This window comes from Syngnathus scovelli, chromosome 5, assembly GCF_024217435.2.
Source record: "Syngnathus scovelli strain Florida chromosome 5, RoL_Ssco_1.2, whole genome shotgun sequence".
NCBI classification, from domain to species: Eukaryota; Metazoa; Chordata; class Actinopteri; order Syngnathiformes; family Syngnathidae; genus Syngnathus; species Syngnathus scovelli.
The window spans coordinates 6,355,354-6,370,209 of record NC_090851.1 but is presented as its reverse complement, the minus strand read 5'-3'; the positions used below and the strand labels follow the sequence as shown (position 1 = coordinate 6,370,209).

Sequence of the window (14,856 nt, the reverse complement as noted above, 5' to 3'; positions counted from 1 at the left end):
TATCTTGTCTGCCAGGCAAATAGTGCCGCACAACTGACACTAACAAGAGACAAAACGAGATCGAGACGGACATTACTGGAGAAAAGAAGCTTTTGTACACAAAACCTCATTATGGGGGACAAAAGAAATGCATATAATGCCGCTTTTAAATTAAAGGCAGTCGATTTGGCACTTAAGGGAATAGAGCTGCTGCGTTCATTGTGGGAGGTTTCCTCCGGCCAGTAGAGGGCACTGGACTACTGTTTATGATAACTTGATGCGTCACCCTTTTCGTATTTTTTTCTTCTTCCGGGTCCTGTCTTTTCCAAAGCATTACGTGGAGCGCGTACAGCATTGCCAACTTTACGCCTGTAAGTTGTCCCATATTATTTATTATTAGTTGTGTGTTAGTTGTGTTGCTAGTGTTCCCTGCACATTAAGTTTATTCTGGTCGCCGCTGAGATTTATACATGTTTGTATGTTTGCAGAGCTCCATCTCTCCTCTTGCAAATGATAAGTAAACATTAAAACACCTGCGGGTTTTATATATATATATATATATATATATATATATATATATATATATATATATATATATATATATATATATATATATATATATATATGGTTGCAATTTTTCAACTTTTATTTCTACAGCCTCATGGATTTTCACTGGTGTTAACGATGAGTTTCATCATGACACTTGAAATTTAGGGGGGGAAAAAAACATCTTTATTCCTCCAAATACAGCCGCAGTTGTATCTTTAAAGGACAGTACAAAACCACAAGAAAAAAAAAATACAACAGAAGTTTAGCACCAGATTATTTTGGAGCGGGTTATTTGCCCCCCAAAACGGGTCACCACACTAAAATGTGACCGCAGTGACATAAATACATGGGTAGTCAGGCACACACTGTTTCTGTACAGAGATATAGTAAAAAAAAAATAGATATAAAAGAAAAATCTTGGATAAAGTCACTCGCTACATAAAGGGGAAGGACAAATTTGAGTTTCATCCAAGATTAGTGTTAAATCAGCATTCATACATCTTGCAGGAAAAAGACAGTGGACCTCAAAAGAAGTCTCATGCTGCAAACAGAAGGCAAAAAAAAAAAAAAAACAGGAGCTTGAAAATCCAACATGTCTCAACTGCATTTAAATAGGATATAATTCTGAAACATTCATTAATGCTATGATAAGGTGTATTTTTCTGCTTTAGTTTGGGATCTAAAACTGTCACATTCTGGGCTGGGACTACATCACTAAGAATTTGTCAAACTTGGGCCAGTTAATTCAATCCCAACTACTTGCCATCGAATCATGGATAAGCGATGGCTACAAGTTGAACAACATGGGCAACTGCTCCTGAAAATTGTATTCTCCTCAACACTGGCATTGAAAAAGAATCTCAGAACATTCAGACAGCTCTTCACACATTGTATTCAAATAATTTTACTCAGTCTAGGAAATTTAGTTCTAATTCCAATGTCCACCCTAGCCTAGTCACCTTGTACACCTAAATACGGTAACAACTGAAGTGACATCCCAGCTCGTGTACATACATATATGTCAGTAATAAAATAATGACTAGATACTGATAGGAAAAAAAAAAAAAAAAAACATCTGGGTCTGTATTGCACCACATACAATTCTCTAGTTGTTCAGTAGGTGTTGGTAGTGGAAAAGAATGTGCAAAACATGGGGGAGGAATCTAAGAAGCGGGCCTCCTAATCTCAAACGGGATAGTGCAAGAAATGTCCCATTTGTGACAATAAATGCTTTGTTTGGGTGAAAACGAGAAAATATGTAAAAATATGCACACAAAAAAACTACATGATGCCAATACCTATATTAAGTATGTTTGTGCTAATTGTGTGTTTGTTGGCAAGACCAACGGCTAATTACAGAGGAATTGTAGTTCCCAAGCTGCAATCCGCCGTTTAAACTGTACAATCAATTATTTCACTGTCCAAAATTTGTTTGCTGGGTGGAAGAGGCAGTCGTGACGAAGACTTAATTCTAGGGCACAGTGCTGTCTTATTACAGTCGACATTTGTCTTACAGACAGCTCTTCAGACAAGGCATGTTTTTTTTTTTTTTTATCAAAGACAAGGGTATTTATCAAAAAATCAAATCCCTACATATAAAAATAGTGCAAACATCAAGCTTTTCTTAAGTTAGACTGCTACATAATTGCTGAGGGAAAGACTGAACCATCAGTCCACACATTCAGCTCAGTGTCCAAAGGCACCACAAAACGCCACAGTTGCTTTCCCACGAAGGACGGAGGCCTTGTGCGTCATCTAGCTTCCTGCCAGAGAAGAAAAACAATTGCAGATGATTTTGTTTGGCTTACAATTATACTTCTGACAGATTGAGTAAAAAAAAAAAAGGTAGTTACCAAGCACAAAGTCGCACCACCTCGGCCCACTTAAGCCCTTCATCCGCGATTGTCTCAACTTTTTAGCAGGTGGCGCTTCAGCAGACACAAGGCCGGGACGTTTGCCCTTCTGCCTCCTCAAAGGCATTTCATCCAGCTTCTGGACTGAATCACATGCGGAATCTGTGCGGCGTTTTTTTTTCACAGCTTTAACGACTTCTACCAGTTGTCTGTTCTTTCCAGCAAACACAAATGCCGAGGCAGACTTATCCAGTGTCACGGTACAAGAGTGCCACTCCTCTGCTGATATGTTGTCTGTATGTCTTTGCTGATAGTTGATCTTTTTCAGAAATACCCGGCATTCCTTCAGGGTCTCAGGACTCCAAGCTTGAGAGCAGACGTTCTGCTCTTTTGGTGTACCCACAGGCTCCTTGGATTGGGATTTAGAACTGTTCTCAGAACCTTCAAAAAAGTCATCTTTTAGTGACTTCAATACTTCCAGTTTTGGTTGAAGTCCAATTGCTACTTTTGGCTTATATGGACTCACTTGTGCATTTTTTTCCTTCTTTGTCCACTTCCTTTCTTTTTGGGTCAGGAAGCGTCTCCTTGCCCGAAGTAGTGTGGCCTGGTATTTGCTTAAGCGCTGCTGTCTTCTAGTTCCTTGACTGAAGATAGCCCTTTCACTCTTGTCAATCAAGAATCGATGCCTGACATGAATTGATTGAGCTTCTTTAATTTTCGTCCATCTTTTTTGAGCCTTTTCAAGTTGGGCAGGGCTCTTTGGCAATGTTCTGGCAAATTTCTTGAGATGTCTGCCAAGTCTTTCTGCCTGAGGACTTTGGCACTTGACACCTTGTTTGTTAACGGAGCGAGGGAAGTGCATAACTTCATAACGATTGCGAGAGCTTTTCCTCTTGACGATAGCCAGCGACTGTGTCTCTGTGGTCTCCATAAACCAGGAGCTGATCTGCCGCATGCTACAGGATCGGGGTTTAGTCGGAGGGCAGTTGAAGAGTGTTTGAACCACTGAAGAATGTTCGGTCTTGGCAACGGATGACCCAGTTTGTTCAGTGTTTATTTTGAACGGGAAGTCTTCCCTCTGGTTCTCCGCCGCATCTGAGACCCAGGTGTCCGACATGAGCTGAATGCGTCTGGCAAGTTCTTGGTCCATGGTTTCTTGTTCAGCTGATGCGGCCCACCAGCGTAGTGTCTCCTTTGGAGCAAAAATGGAGTCTAAAGAAACACCTGCTACTCGAGCGAGATCCCGAGAGATGTTCTTCTTCTCATGTTCGGAACGGTGCCTTTTCACTGCCGAATGTTCGACTCTGTTCTCTTTTTCTTGTTTTCTTTCATTGCAGGCCTTGTTCAGCAGAAGTTGTTTGGAGCGCCGTAACAGAGCATTACTGTGACTATATGTTCGAGTTGTGGAGCTGGCAATGGCATGCAAGAAATAGATTGAGGGTTTGATCACTCTTTTTGAATGACGCACAGCTGAAGGCTGATTGAGGACTTGGTTACTCTTTTTACGCTCGCATTCTCTTTGTTCCTCCGGTTGCGAGTTTTTGCTAATTGGTGGACACCTAACTCTTTTGGACTCTTTAGAACTTTGAAATTCTGGCAAGAGTGCTTTCTTGTTCTTTTGTTTATCAGGAGCATTCTTCTCAATCAATATTTTACGTTGCTTCGGTGACACCGTGGTAACAGTGACCGAGATTCCGGAGATTTTCACTTTTGCTGGTCTACCTGGTTTCCTAGAAGGTAAGGCCTTCTCTCTTTTCTGGCATTTAATCTTACTGCTCAGGTCCCGTGCAGCCACTTTGACAGGGTTGGCATTATCTGACCCTTCAGGAAATTCTGGTGAACCCATTTTGGGATTACCAATATTGATTTTAGAGTTTTGTGCTCCATTCAAGTCGTTTTTAAGACCTACTGCTCGACAAGCATCTCTGAATTCTGTTTGGAGCTGATCAAAACTCTCAGAAACTAATCGTTTGTTTCTTCTTGAACGGCCGTAGACAACAGTTATTTTGAGGTTCTTGTTGACTTTCTCCTCCGTGTCTACGGATACATTTGCCGTGCTTGCCCCTGTTGCTGCGTGTTCAGGCTTCTGTTTCCGTGGTCGACCAATTGGTCTCTTCGCTTTTTGCTCCAGATGCGGCCCCAGCTTCTTTGGCCGCCCTGGGCGTCTTTTCAGGGGAGTGAGTTCATGGAATGATTGCAAGTCGCCTGGTGATCGGCTCACCATTCCAAATGGATTCTTAGGTGGAGTGACTTCACCTGATCGCTTAGATGCGGTTTTGGGGGACGAAGACTTTGGTGAAGTAGATTTTCCAGATGATGACTTGGGTGATGAGGAGAGGGACTTAGCTGGTGAAGAACTTGGCTTAAATGGAGCAGATGCTAATTCATTTGATAAGGAAGCCGACTTTAGTGATGAAGGAGCAAGCTCAGGTGATAAGGATAACTTGACGGTTGAGGAACCACACTTAGGAGGAGAAGGAGACTTAGGAGTTGAGAAAGGTTGCTTGGCTGGTGAAGAATCTGGCATCGGCCGCTTTGAAGGAGACTTTCTTGAGGGCCCTGCATATTTAAAAGGTGAGGTAGAGGATTTGCGACTAGGCCTGAGACGTGGTATGGCACATTCAGTCATCTGGCTTTGCTTCTGTTCGGGTGTCTCGGCCCAGGACGGCGATTTGCATGGGTCAAAGGGTTCCTCTGTTTCTGCATTTGAGCTAGATCTTGGCGACTTAAGACTATATACAATACCTTCTTTATTTTTTAATGGTGATACAAACATTAACCGAATTGGGCTTGTGTAAGGGACTGGAGAGGTACAAGAATTTTGATCACAGGTGGCAGACCTGGTAGTAACCCCAACATTTGGGTATTGGGGCCTTCTTGATGCAGTATTTTCCACTGATTGTCTTTTTGGATATGGTTGTGTTTCTTCTGAAGGTTTAGCAATGGACGTCTTTTTAACTGCTACAGTTTGTTGCACATCCTCGTTTTGCTCTCTTGATTCGGTATGAGATGAACAGTGTCTTTCTCTACTGATTGATGTAGATGTGTCAGGGAGATTAGACGTTTTGATGTTTGATTCAAGATGAACATCATTAACTTCAAGTTTTTTCAATAAGGCATCTGAGGTTGTAGATGTGACAATATTTTTGTTATTTGCTCTCTGGTTGAATATACTTTCAGAGAAACAAGCCGCAAAGAGCATCTTCCTGGTTTCTGTGACGTAAGAGGAGAATCGTTGCGGAGGCACAATGTTCCTCCGTGATCTCCTTGAGTCATTGGGGGAGGATTTTTGACTTTGATGACTGTCAGTAACAGTTGTATGGCTTTGATCTTCAACTGGTCCATTTTCATAATCATCAGTGCCAAGGCCTTGACTTGATGAGGCATTTTCAAGAATCATGGCATCATATATTGCAGTAACCTTGTCCGTTTGGCAATGTGTGTCACACTGAGTTCTCACCTGTGATTCCTCCTTGTCTACTTGAGAATGGTTGCATAATTCGCTTTGCTGGTCATGGGACATTGTTTGGTTTGGGTCTTTTTCTTCTCTGGATGCTTCTTTTTTCTCAATTCCCTCAGTTTCATCATCTTTTACTTCATTTATATTTCTTTCCGGAGTAATAATGTTCAGCCGTGCCCCCGTAACTCCTTGATAGTCCATATCTAACTCAGGTTCTCTTCCCTCTTCTGGCATCACGTTTGAGTCCAACAAAGTGCTACATGTATTTACAGCTTCATTACTTTCTTTCAATTGTGATCTCTTTGCTCGTGATGACTTTCTCTTGTATGGCAAGTTAAACATTGCTAGCTCTCGTTTAATTTGCAAGCTTTGCCTTCGAGTCGAAGCACCATCGGCAGGTGTCGCCAGAGCAGCAAGCACTTCCTGGCGACGACGCAAGCGCGTATTAGGCGATTTGGGATCGTTGGTGTATTGGCGATGAAACAGCTCACTGAGGTTATAGTCACTAGCACTGCGTGTATGTAGCACAGTGGTAATAATTTCAGTCAGAAGGGCATCAGCAGGAAATTTCAAGTTCTGGCTGGTTAAGGAGGACTGTAAGTGCTCCTGTTCAGGAACATCAATAGGTGACGAGTGCAGAGCCGGGTCTTTCTCTGGGGGTCTGATGGTATCGAGTTTCTCAGTGAAGCGGTTCACCACATCCTGCAATAAACTCCCACTTGGGTTCTCTGCAGCTTGACTACTTCTTGGAGGCAACGATTCATGCTCCACTGTTTTTGTTGCGTCACCTTTTAACTTCTGTTGGCTTCCTGGATGATCTTTAATCATTTGGGCGCATTCCCCTTCTTGGTTATGGTGAAGCAGGGAAGGTGGCATTTCATTGGTTAATTTATCAATTGGCAAAAGGGGTGGAGGAGAAGGGCTATGCTCTCTATTCAGGACAGGAGGGAGCTCACAATCTCCTCTTGTTTTCTTAGGATGGGTCACACATGTGTGGTTCCTAGCACATAAATAAGAGTGCTTGCAGTGGACTGAAGAGCAAGGACCAAATGAACACATCAAGGTGTCCATGGGATCGGCAGGCAGCCTTTGGCTAGAAGTACAGTGGAGCCTCTCAGGACAAATTGGAGTGTTGGTATGTATCCTACAAGTTTGCATACAGATGTTGTTTAGGTTCGAAGGAGCTACACTTTCACAGCCTTTTAAAGGTAAGTTGCTCGGATGGCAGGCTGTGCTTCCACAGCCTTGATGACCACAATCAGACAAAGGGTATGTTGAACTGCTACTGGTAAGTGCTTTATGGTCATTAACGATGTCATCTGCTTGTAATTCACAATGACACTCGTGAGCTTCTGTAGGATCAACATGTTTGTGGGCAGGGGAGGGGAGCAATTTTTCCGTGTGTGCCAACTTCAGCATCTGGTAGAGTAAGGAACAATGTGCTGGGCAGAGAGAGCTAAGGACAACATCCAGTGCAGATTGCTGGTGGCACTTCTTCTGTTCTATATCTCTTGATTCTTCTTTTTCTGTAGTAGATGGGCAGCTAGGGGCAAAATACAAAGGAATTAGTTAGTAGTCTGATATCTTGGCTGGGTCAAATTTTGAATAATGAGATAATTGTACAGAGTACCTACAAAGTCTGACTAAAATGCATCCATCAATTCATAAATGGCCCACATATGTATCATAAGATGACCAGGCACACTACCAAATCCAAAAAGGTAAAAATTATGACAAATTAGGACTTTGTTGAGAGCTGTTTTATTGAGTTGCAGAAGGCAAATTAACATTCTGCTAAACACAGCAGGAATGATTGTAGAAACGCTCAAACCTTTGTACAGCACTTTCACCAACAATCTCAACGGATCAACCAACTATTGTAGAAGTCAACAGTTAAATCAGGTCATGACAAAGATTTCACAATAAACAACACAAACAATAACATGTTTGAAATGTTAGGCCATTGCCAAACTCTTAGGTTGAGTTTAAATTTAGACCTCGCCGGTATTGGACTAGTCTAAATCCAGTACAGCAGAGGCCTGCTTGAGGTATGATGCCAGTGTTATATTACCTGTATAATCTTTTATTTATTTATTTATTTACTATCCTTCATGGATACGATACATGGATATTTGATTCGGATTAATAACGACACTATAGTGAAAGCGTACAATAAAATCAGAACAGAAACAAAGATAATTATGTACTCAATGGCAATGTAGCAGCTCCAGTCCTTCATGAATGAAGCTCTTTAGCGCGACAAGCACAAAGCATGCTGGACTTGTGATAAATCTGTTTCTTCCAAAATGTTACGTTCTAGTTTTCCTTTTCATTGTCTACTAATCACTCAATAATCACTTAATCACAACATTCATGGGTGTCATTTGGGGAATAAATTAAATACAATAGATTAACATTTAAAAGCATTCATGCAATTTTTGCAATACACATTTGACATTAAATTTAAGTGCTCTATTACAAATCAATGAATACAACAAGCAGACTAGTAAAACTCGGCCGGCTTTGCAACGCAAATAAATTAATATGTACTACACATTATTATAGGTTTTCAGAGATATGAGTTGAATACCTCAAAGTGCAATAACACCAATGCATAAATGGCAGGATTCTCTTATGATTTACCAACAGGGAAGGGGGAACTAATTAAGCTGGTGATCTAATATACTGCAAATAAATGTGAATACATACTTAATCACTTAGCTTTCTGTTTCTCAAGAGACGTTTAGGTTTGTTTGTAAACAAAGTTGTTTATATAGTAGCAAGCAAAAAAAAAAAAAAGAGACATCTTGTTGCGGTACAGTATAGTTACAGCCACTGATGTTGAAGAAACATCAAGAACATTCACAAGCTGAGATATCCAGTATCAGAGTATCTTCTGATCAAATTCAAAGCACATAAGATGAACAAGAATGTAACCTAAGTTACAAAAACAAGGCAGAGCTGTAAACGCTCGATAAAACCACTAAAAATTGTAGTACGTGCCAAAGATGGGAATAAATTTACAAGGTGTTCCTTGAGAGATAGAACTCGGTAAAATACCATTCCAAAACCCTTGAAACAGACAGTGGTGAAGAAAAATAACCTGACCCCAGGCTTTAGGCAAATTAAGTTCAGAGGTATATGCGACATTGAGGTTAGCTCGAGAGGCATGCAGGCTGACATCCCAGCAAATAGCGAAACAGCTTGTTGTTGGTAACCCTGAACTGAACTGCCGCTTTGGTATTAACGCCGTCGGTGTGGTTGTCGGAGATCAGTCCTTCTCAAGGACCACAACCATTTCAGTGAAACCGTTTCCGAGCAAAAACCCGTGCATTGAGTCGAGCCGCAGTCACACTGCGGCCATCACCACAATCAACCATCAGGACACACAATACGCATTAAGTTACGTCTTTGCATACCAACTCCCAGTCATCTTGGTAGAAATAAACTGCAGACATTTATGGACCTAATGGTTCCGTAAAAAGAGACATTGTAAGCAGCAGTCATGTATGAGGTTGGACAGTAATGCAGCTACAGTAGCAACATTAGTCAATATCTGAGGTCATAAAACATCTTGAACAATACACGTACACAATAACATAGTGCCTGAGCTCATCAGTGCACATTTAAAAACATGCTACACAAATGCATTCCCACAACAAATAGAGAAAAAACAAGGACAACACATGACTTTTTTTTCCTCATACTATTCTATTCAACAAAAACCTCACACTAAAATAGCTATCACAGTAGTTAATTAACAATATACAATCTTCCTGTTTGCAGAGGTGTATAACAATAATTACGATGAGACTTTATTGTTATGATGGCTCTAAGTCACTTCAATGGCCTTGGTCAGATACCCAGAGAGCTAAAAAGCTGCAAATGACAATCATCATTCCTTCATTAACAAGGAGAATTAAGAATTACGGCAAACCTGAAGAACCTATTTTCCTAACACTGGAGTCATCTTTTTACTGTCACTGCGTTTCAGCCATTTGATCCTGGGAAATCTGAGCTCATGTTTTCTTGACTAATGATTTAGGACCAGACTATTACAACCAAAGAAAGACCTACATTAGAAAATCAGCGTTCCAAGTACAAGAGAAAACATTGACGTTTTTCAGGAAATATATGTCAAAATTAAAACCAATGATCTACTCTTTTCCTTTTTGATAATTGTACTAAAATATGGAATTCATTTCCACAGAATAAAAATTATATGAAAAAAATTTCTCCGTGGAGAAATGCCTCTTGAAAATCTCCCCATCACGATGGGAACTCAATGAAAGTCCAGGACCAAATTGCAGAAACACAGCCGAAAGTATGACTATCAAAAACAGACTCACAGTCGAACCTGAATAATATAACCGTATATTTGGAAAGGCATGTGATGTGTTTCATCAAGATCCCAAGAAAACATTAATCTTGTAAGAGGTGGGGTTCCGGACACGTTTCTTTGTCTAGAACATATTTGCAGCAGCGGGTGAGGCAAGAGTCCCTGAGTTAGTAGAACCGGTAAGAGTTCCAGACAAAGTGGAACCAGACGAGAAAAAGATGGCAGGTTTCTTCTTGGGAGGATTTTTCAGTGTTCCGGTGCGCTCTTTAACTTTGTATTCCAGTGTGCTGTGAGGTACCCCATAAACTCCCTGGGCCTTAGATACGCTCATGCGGCCAGCCATCACCATAGTAATGGCTTCCTCCATCAGTTCGTGGTCATACTGACGGTACCTTCCACGTTTCTTTCTGGGTTGCTTGTCTTTGTCGCGGCGGTCTGCTCCCTCCTCGGAATCATCCAAAGAGGAGCTGCGTTGCACCAGACGAAGAGGTGATTGGTTGGCACTTCCCGCACAGCCGTGTACCAGGAAAGGCGATCTGAGTTTGAGGAACGACGAAGGTCTGGCAGTGGTTGTCAATACATTGGCAGCACCTTCTGTTGGTGAGGTACGGCGGTTTTCGGTAGTACTGTGAATCTCGGCTGGGGGTAACCTGCCGTGATTGGACATGGAACGGACCTGAGGGATACGAAGGGGTGCGGGGGCCTCAAGACTGGGAGTGGGGCTTGGAGGGGGCTTGAGAGCATCCCTGAGCTGGGGAAAAGAGGAGTGTAGACCACTTGGCTGATAAAAGGGAAGGGAGGACAGAGAGAAGGTGAGATCGCCGTTCTCTTCGGCATCTCCTCCAATTTCAGCCCGCTCAGCCCACGCCGCCACCTTCTGCAGGACGAGACGGGCTTCGCCACCAAGCGTGGATGACATTGCGCTGTACGTTGTCATTTCCTCCCTGAAATCTCTGTGGCTTTGTGACGCTGGCTGCAGCGCTCCCAACCGTCCTTCTGACCAGTCTTCCAGGCCCCGCCTCAGGGTGCGAAGGGGGATTCCGTATAGCAATGCAGCACGCTGCTCTTGCAGCCTTCCTGAGCGTATGTCCTTCAAGGCCTTGGACAGCAACCCCTCAGACAGCTCCAAACTCCTCTCAATGTACTCCTTCTGCCTGAGCTGCCTCCTAGGGATGGGAGGACCAAACAGCAGGGTCAAGATGGAGGTGATGGAGAGGGTGTGATTTGGGCATAGGAGACAAGGGGGTCCACTCCTTTATGCCTTGTTGGTAACATCACTGCCTGTTATTGCATGCCTCTGTCTGGACCTTCCTCTCTTTCACACACAGCCTCTTCACGTCCAGGTGGGACAGTCTGTGAATGGCTGGCGTTACTCACAAACAACCGCTGCAGGTTTGCTATCCTTCAGTGACAGTCTGATGTACGTGTTAATCGGATTCAGAAGTGGATAGGTTTGAAAAGGAAATAAACTCATGATAGGATATTGTAATGCAACTCATCAGTGTACAATGCTGGCTGGGCTTTTGGTATTGGTTGAGATACGGTGCCAATGCTGTGACGTTACCGCTCAAGAGATAGAAGAGTCAACCCCACTTAACCAAAATCCAAAACAACAACTAAAAATGAAATGAGCCAAGGTGCAGTCAAGCAAAGATGGTGCATACCCGTTCAACAATCGACCCATCGTAAACATTCTTAACTGTACAACCATCATGGCATTCTCTCACTTGCTTTTGGAGAGCGTAAAGATCAGCGACACACCCTTAGCATGTCAAACCAGTGTCTTTCCCAAGTAATTGTCATGTCATAGCACAGCTTCCACTGGTTTTTCAACACAAGGCTCAATAGCATAAATGTCTGATGCGTAATAAACTTCTTACCCTGAGGCTTGGACGTTAGATGACGATGATGAAGTTGAGGGGCTGCTGCCGCTTTTTTTGGAGAGGTCGAGCACAACATCTGCTGCAGGAAGATGTAAGTAGAAGTTATTTAGCTACCAATCAGTGTGATTTTCAGGCTAACACACACTAAGTACAAAGTTATGTGGTTGAATAGTGCTTATTTCAAAAGTCTAAATCCGTTTTTTTAAAGATTGCCACTCACCTGTACCAGATTCCCCTTCTGTTTCTTCCGGGCTTCGGCTTACGGTCAGGTCCAAGGGGGCATCTGATGTTTCAGAAAAAGGCGAGGAGGTCCTTGTTACATCCATTGAAATGGTGTGGAGTAGGCACTTGGATGCATACTCCTTGGCGAACTGGTGTATCATCTTCTTCATAAGCTCCTCGGCAATGCGAGGAATATTGGCATCACAGCACGGAGACGCATCTTAGAAAGGAAATGAAAATCACGCTCTATTATATAAAATGTTTCCACCATTTCAAGATTATTCTGATATCAGGAAATTCTGATTTCAACGCTGCAATACGCAGTTGAAGTCGCACAAAATTTCACAGGATGAACTGCGAGACCTCTGCATGAATTGACGCATTTCAAGATGCTGTAAAACTTGAGCTCGGTGATAATCTAAACAATTACCTCGAAAAGTGTTCTCCAATTCTTGGTTGTTTTTGTGACGCCACCTCAGAATGAAAACAACGAAGGACAAGTTGTGTCTAAACTTGTGCCCGGTTAGACTCACCTTTTTTGTGGAACACAGCTTGAAGGAACTTGTGAGCTGTGTGGCTGCTCTCAGAGATGGTTGGAGCTTGACATGGAGAGAATTCAGAGGGGGAGGAGAGGGGCGATGAGGTGGCAGGTGCTAGATCCTGTAAGGAAAATATATAAATAAACAAAGGAACATTTTGTACAAAAGCACAAAACTTGAATAATGAGTTCTAGACTCTGTTCCAGTTCTTACACTGAGTTTGTCCAGAGGAACGTTACAGAATGAGCAGTGAGAGCAGTTTGCCTCTGGAGACCAGTCAACCACCTCTTCGGGTTCACAGTCTGAAAGGAATGGCAATAAAATAAAATAAAATTAAAAAAAAGAATTAGCAGAGACCAAGTGCTGTGTCTAACCATCTATGTAGTGTTTGTCAAGCCACTGTGATCAATATACGGACGAATAAGGTAATTCTATTTTTTTTCTGACATATAGTTGAAAAGCATTTGCCTGCCACTACACATCAGCGGCATATCTTGATGAACAAAGATGCTATACATTGTGGCGGCCATTAGAACCATGCCTCTCACCCAGCAGCCATGCAGTTGGGGGCGTGTTTATACATATGTTCTTTACTGCACGTTTTTGTGTTACTTTATTCACTTGTTGGCAGGCTTTGATTCAAGACATGTTTTCAAAGTCAGAAGTGTGTGCTTGTTACAAGTCATAAATGAACATTTTTCTGCCCAATTAACTAAAACTGGGGAACTGAAATGATGACCACAGTATTTGGGAATTATCTATATAAGGTTTCCTCCACAGATGTATATTTATCTTTGGTGTACTGCAACATAGGGACTTATTTCGTGTAAATATTAACACAGATACAAAAAGTCGTTTAAGTTAGACAAAGAACCCACCATCAAATAAGTTAAGGTCTCTTGCCAGCATAGAACCATATATACCCTCCAGAATGCTTTCAAACCCTGCAAGACAAAAAAACCCACAAAAAAATCATGGTCAACTATTTTATAAACAGATGATAATCTTGTGTAACACTACAGTTAGTTTTCAGTCATTTGCAAACTATTTAGCCATGTCCTCAATAACTAAAATTACAAAAACAATCATTTATGTATTTTTTTTTTTTTTTTCTTTTAGTGCGAAAACTTAGACGAAAAACGTGCGGTGGGTGCAACGTTGCCAGCTTCCGTTTTTACTCCAACTTTTTAAAAACGCTGCAAGTTTTGATTTATATTCAGGCTTCTCGTTCCTGCTTTATCTCATCCACAACACCCTCCCCCCCAATCAGCCTTAATATTAGCAAGGTATTGGCGATTAGAATTTTCAAGAACCAATTACAGCTGATGGCATATTTAACGACACACCTTCATGCTCCGTGTGTAGTGCCCACTCAAAAGCACAACCTGGTTGAAAACAAGTAGTGTTAAGGACGTTGTTGAGGGAGCCACAAAGAGAATATGTCACCTAGCCAGCTGGTACATTCTCGCTGTCAGTTTTGGCTGCCCACCGACGGAGCTGGCGCTAGCAAGCTAGCTACTAGCGAGCCAGCTAGTTACTAGCTACCGAGTAACATAGCCGGGTGGAGCAAATCTCTTAATGTCTAGCGCTCCGCGCGGTGTAGTTAAATATATATATTTTTTAAGAAAACAACACTCGGATCATACCGACGCAGTGGATCAGCTTATACCGCCAAGAGTCAAGTTCCCGCCGAAAGCCCTTTCTTTCTGCCGTGCACTTGGAGCACGGCACGGCCGCCATTCTGCGTCCTTCCCCCTCTCACTCCGTCCTTACGTCGACTGAGTAAAAAGAAGTGGACGAAGCCTCCCGGACCGAAAAGGCAAGCTCCAGAGTGAGGTAGGTGGCTTCCTCTCACAACTGCATTCTTCCACTTGGCCACTTGAGGGAGACAAACACAAGGTATCAGGGTGTTGAACTATAGAGGACCAAAACTATAAGGAGTAAAAAGTCATCCAAAAAACAAACACGTACAGATAGCCTCCATGAAAATATGTGTAAAAATATTTGCCCATAAAAGAAGTGATGTTTACTT

The 14,856-nt window shown here is 42.3% G+C and overlaps 2 protein-coding genes across 6 annotated transcripts in view; one reads left to right on the top strand and one right to left on the bottom strand.

Annotated features, from left to right (window-relative positions):
• Positions 1-688: 688 nt before the first annotated feature.
• lcorl (ligand dependent nuclear receptor corepressor-like) lies at positions 689-14,613 on the bottom strand. 5 transcript variants are annotated; one of them, XM_049719724.1, is made up of 8 exons: positions 14,471-14,613; positions 13,703-13,768; positions 13,038-13,126; positions 12,819-12,945; positions 12,284-12,505; positions 12,061-12,142; positions 2,382-7,384; positions 689-2,291 (listed from the first exon to the last, which is right to left on the bottom strand). In XM_049719724.1, the coding sequence occupies exons 1-8, from the start codon at positions 14,562-14,564 to the stop codon at positions 2,284-2,286; spliced, it is 5,691 nt and encodes a 1,896-aa protein (XP_049575681.1). In that variant the 5' UTR covers positions 14,565-14,613; the 3' UTR covers positions 689-2,283. The 5 variants fall into 5 exon arrangements, with proteins under 5 accessions (XP_049575681.1, XP_049575682.1, XP_049575683.1 ...); XM_049719725.1 differs by having other exon boundaries at positions 689-2,287; XM_049719726.1 differs by having other exon boundaries at positions 12,061-12,139.
• The window catches only part of slit2 (slit homolog 2 (Drosophila)), a 102,028-nt gene continuing 101,693 nt past the window's right edge, over positions 14,522-14,856 (top strand). The window contains exon 1 of the mRNA XM_068650780.1: positions 14,522-14,660. The gene's annotated coding sequence lies outside the window, so the exon portion shown is untranslated. The remainder of the gene's footprint in view (positions 14,661-14,856) is intronic.

Excerpts from the sequence above, each read along its gene's own strand:
- lcorl (XM_049719724.1), bottom strand. The coding sequence starts at position 14,564 with ATGGCGGCCGTGCCGTGCTCCAAGTGCACGGCAGAAAGAAAGGGCTTT. Across the intron at positions 12,946-13,037 it reads TTCCTCTGGACAAACTCAGT|GATCTAGCACCTGCCACCTC; the intron begins GTAAGAACTGGA and ends TTTTCCTTACAG. Across the intron at positions 12,506-12,818 it reads AGCTGTGTTCCACAAAAAAG|ATGCGTCTCCGTGCTGTGAT; the intron begins GTGAGTCTAACC and ends TTCCTTTCTAAG.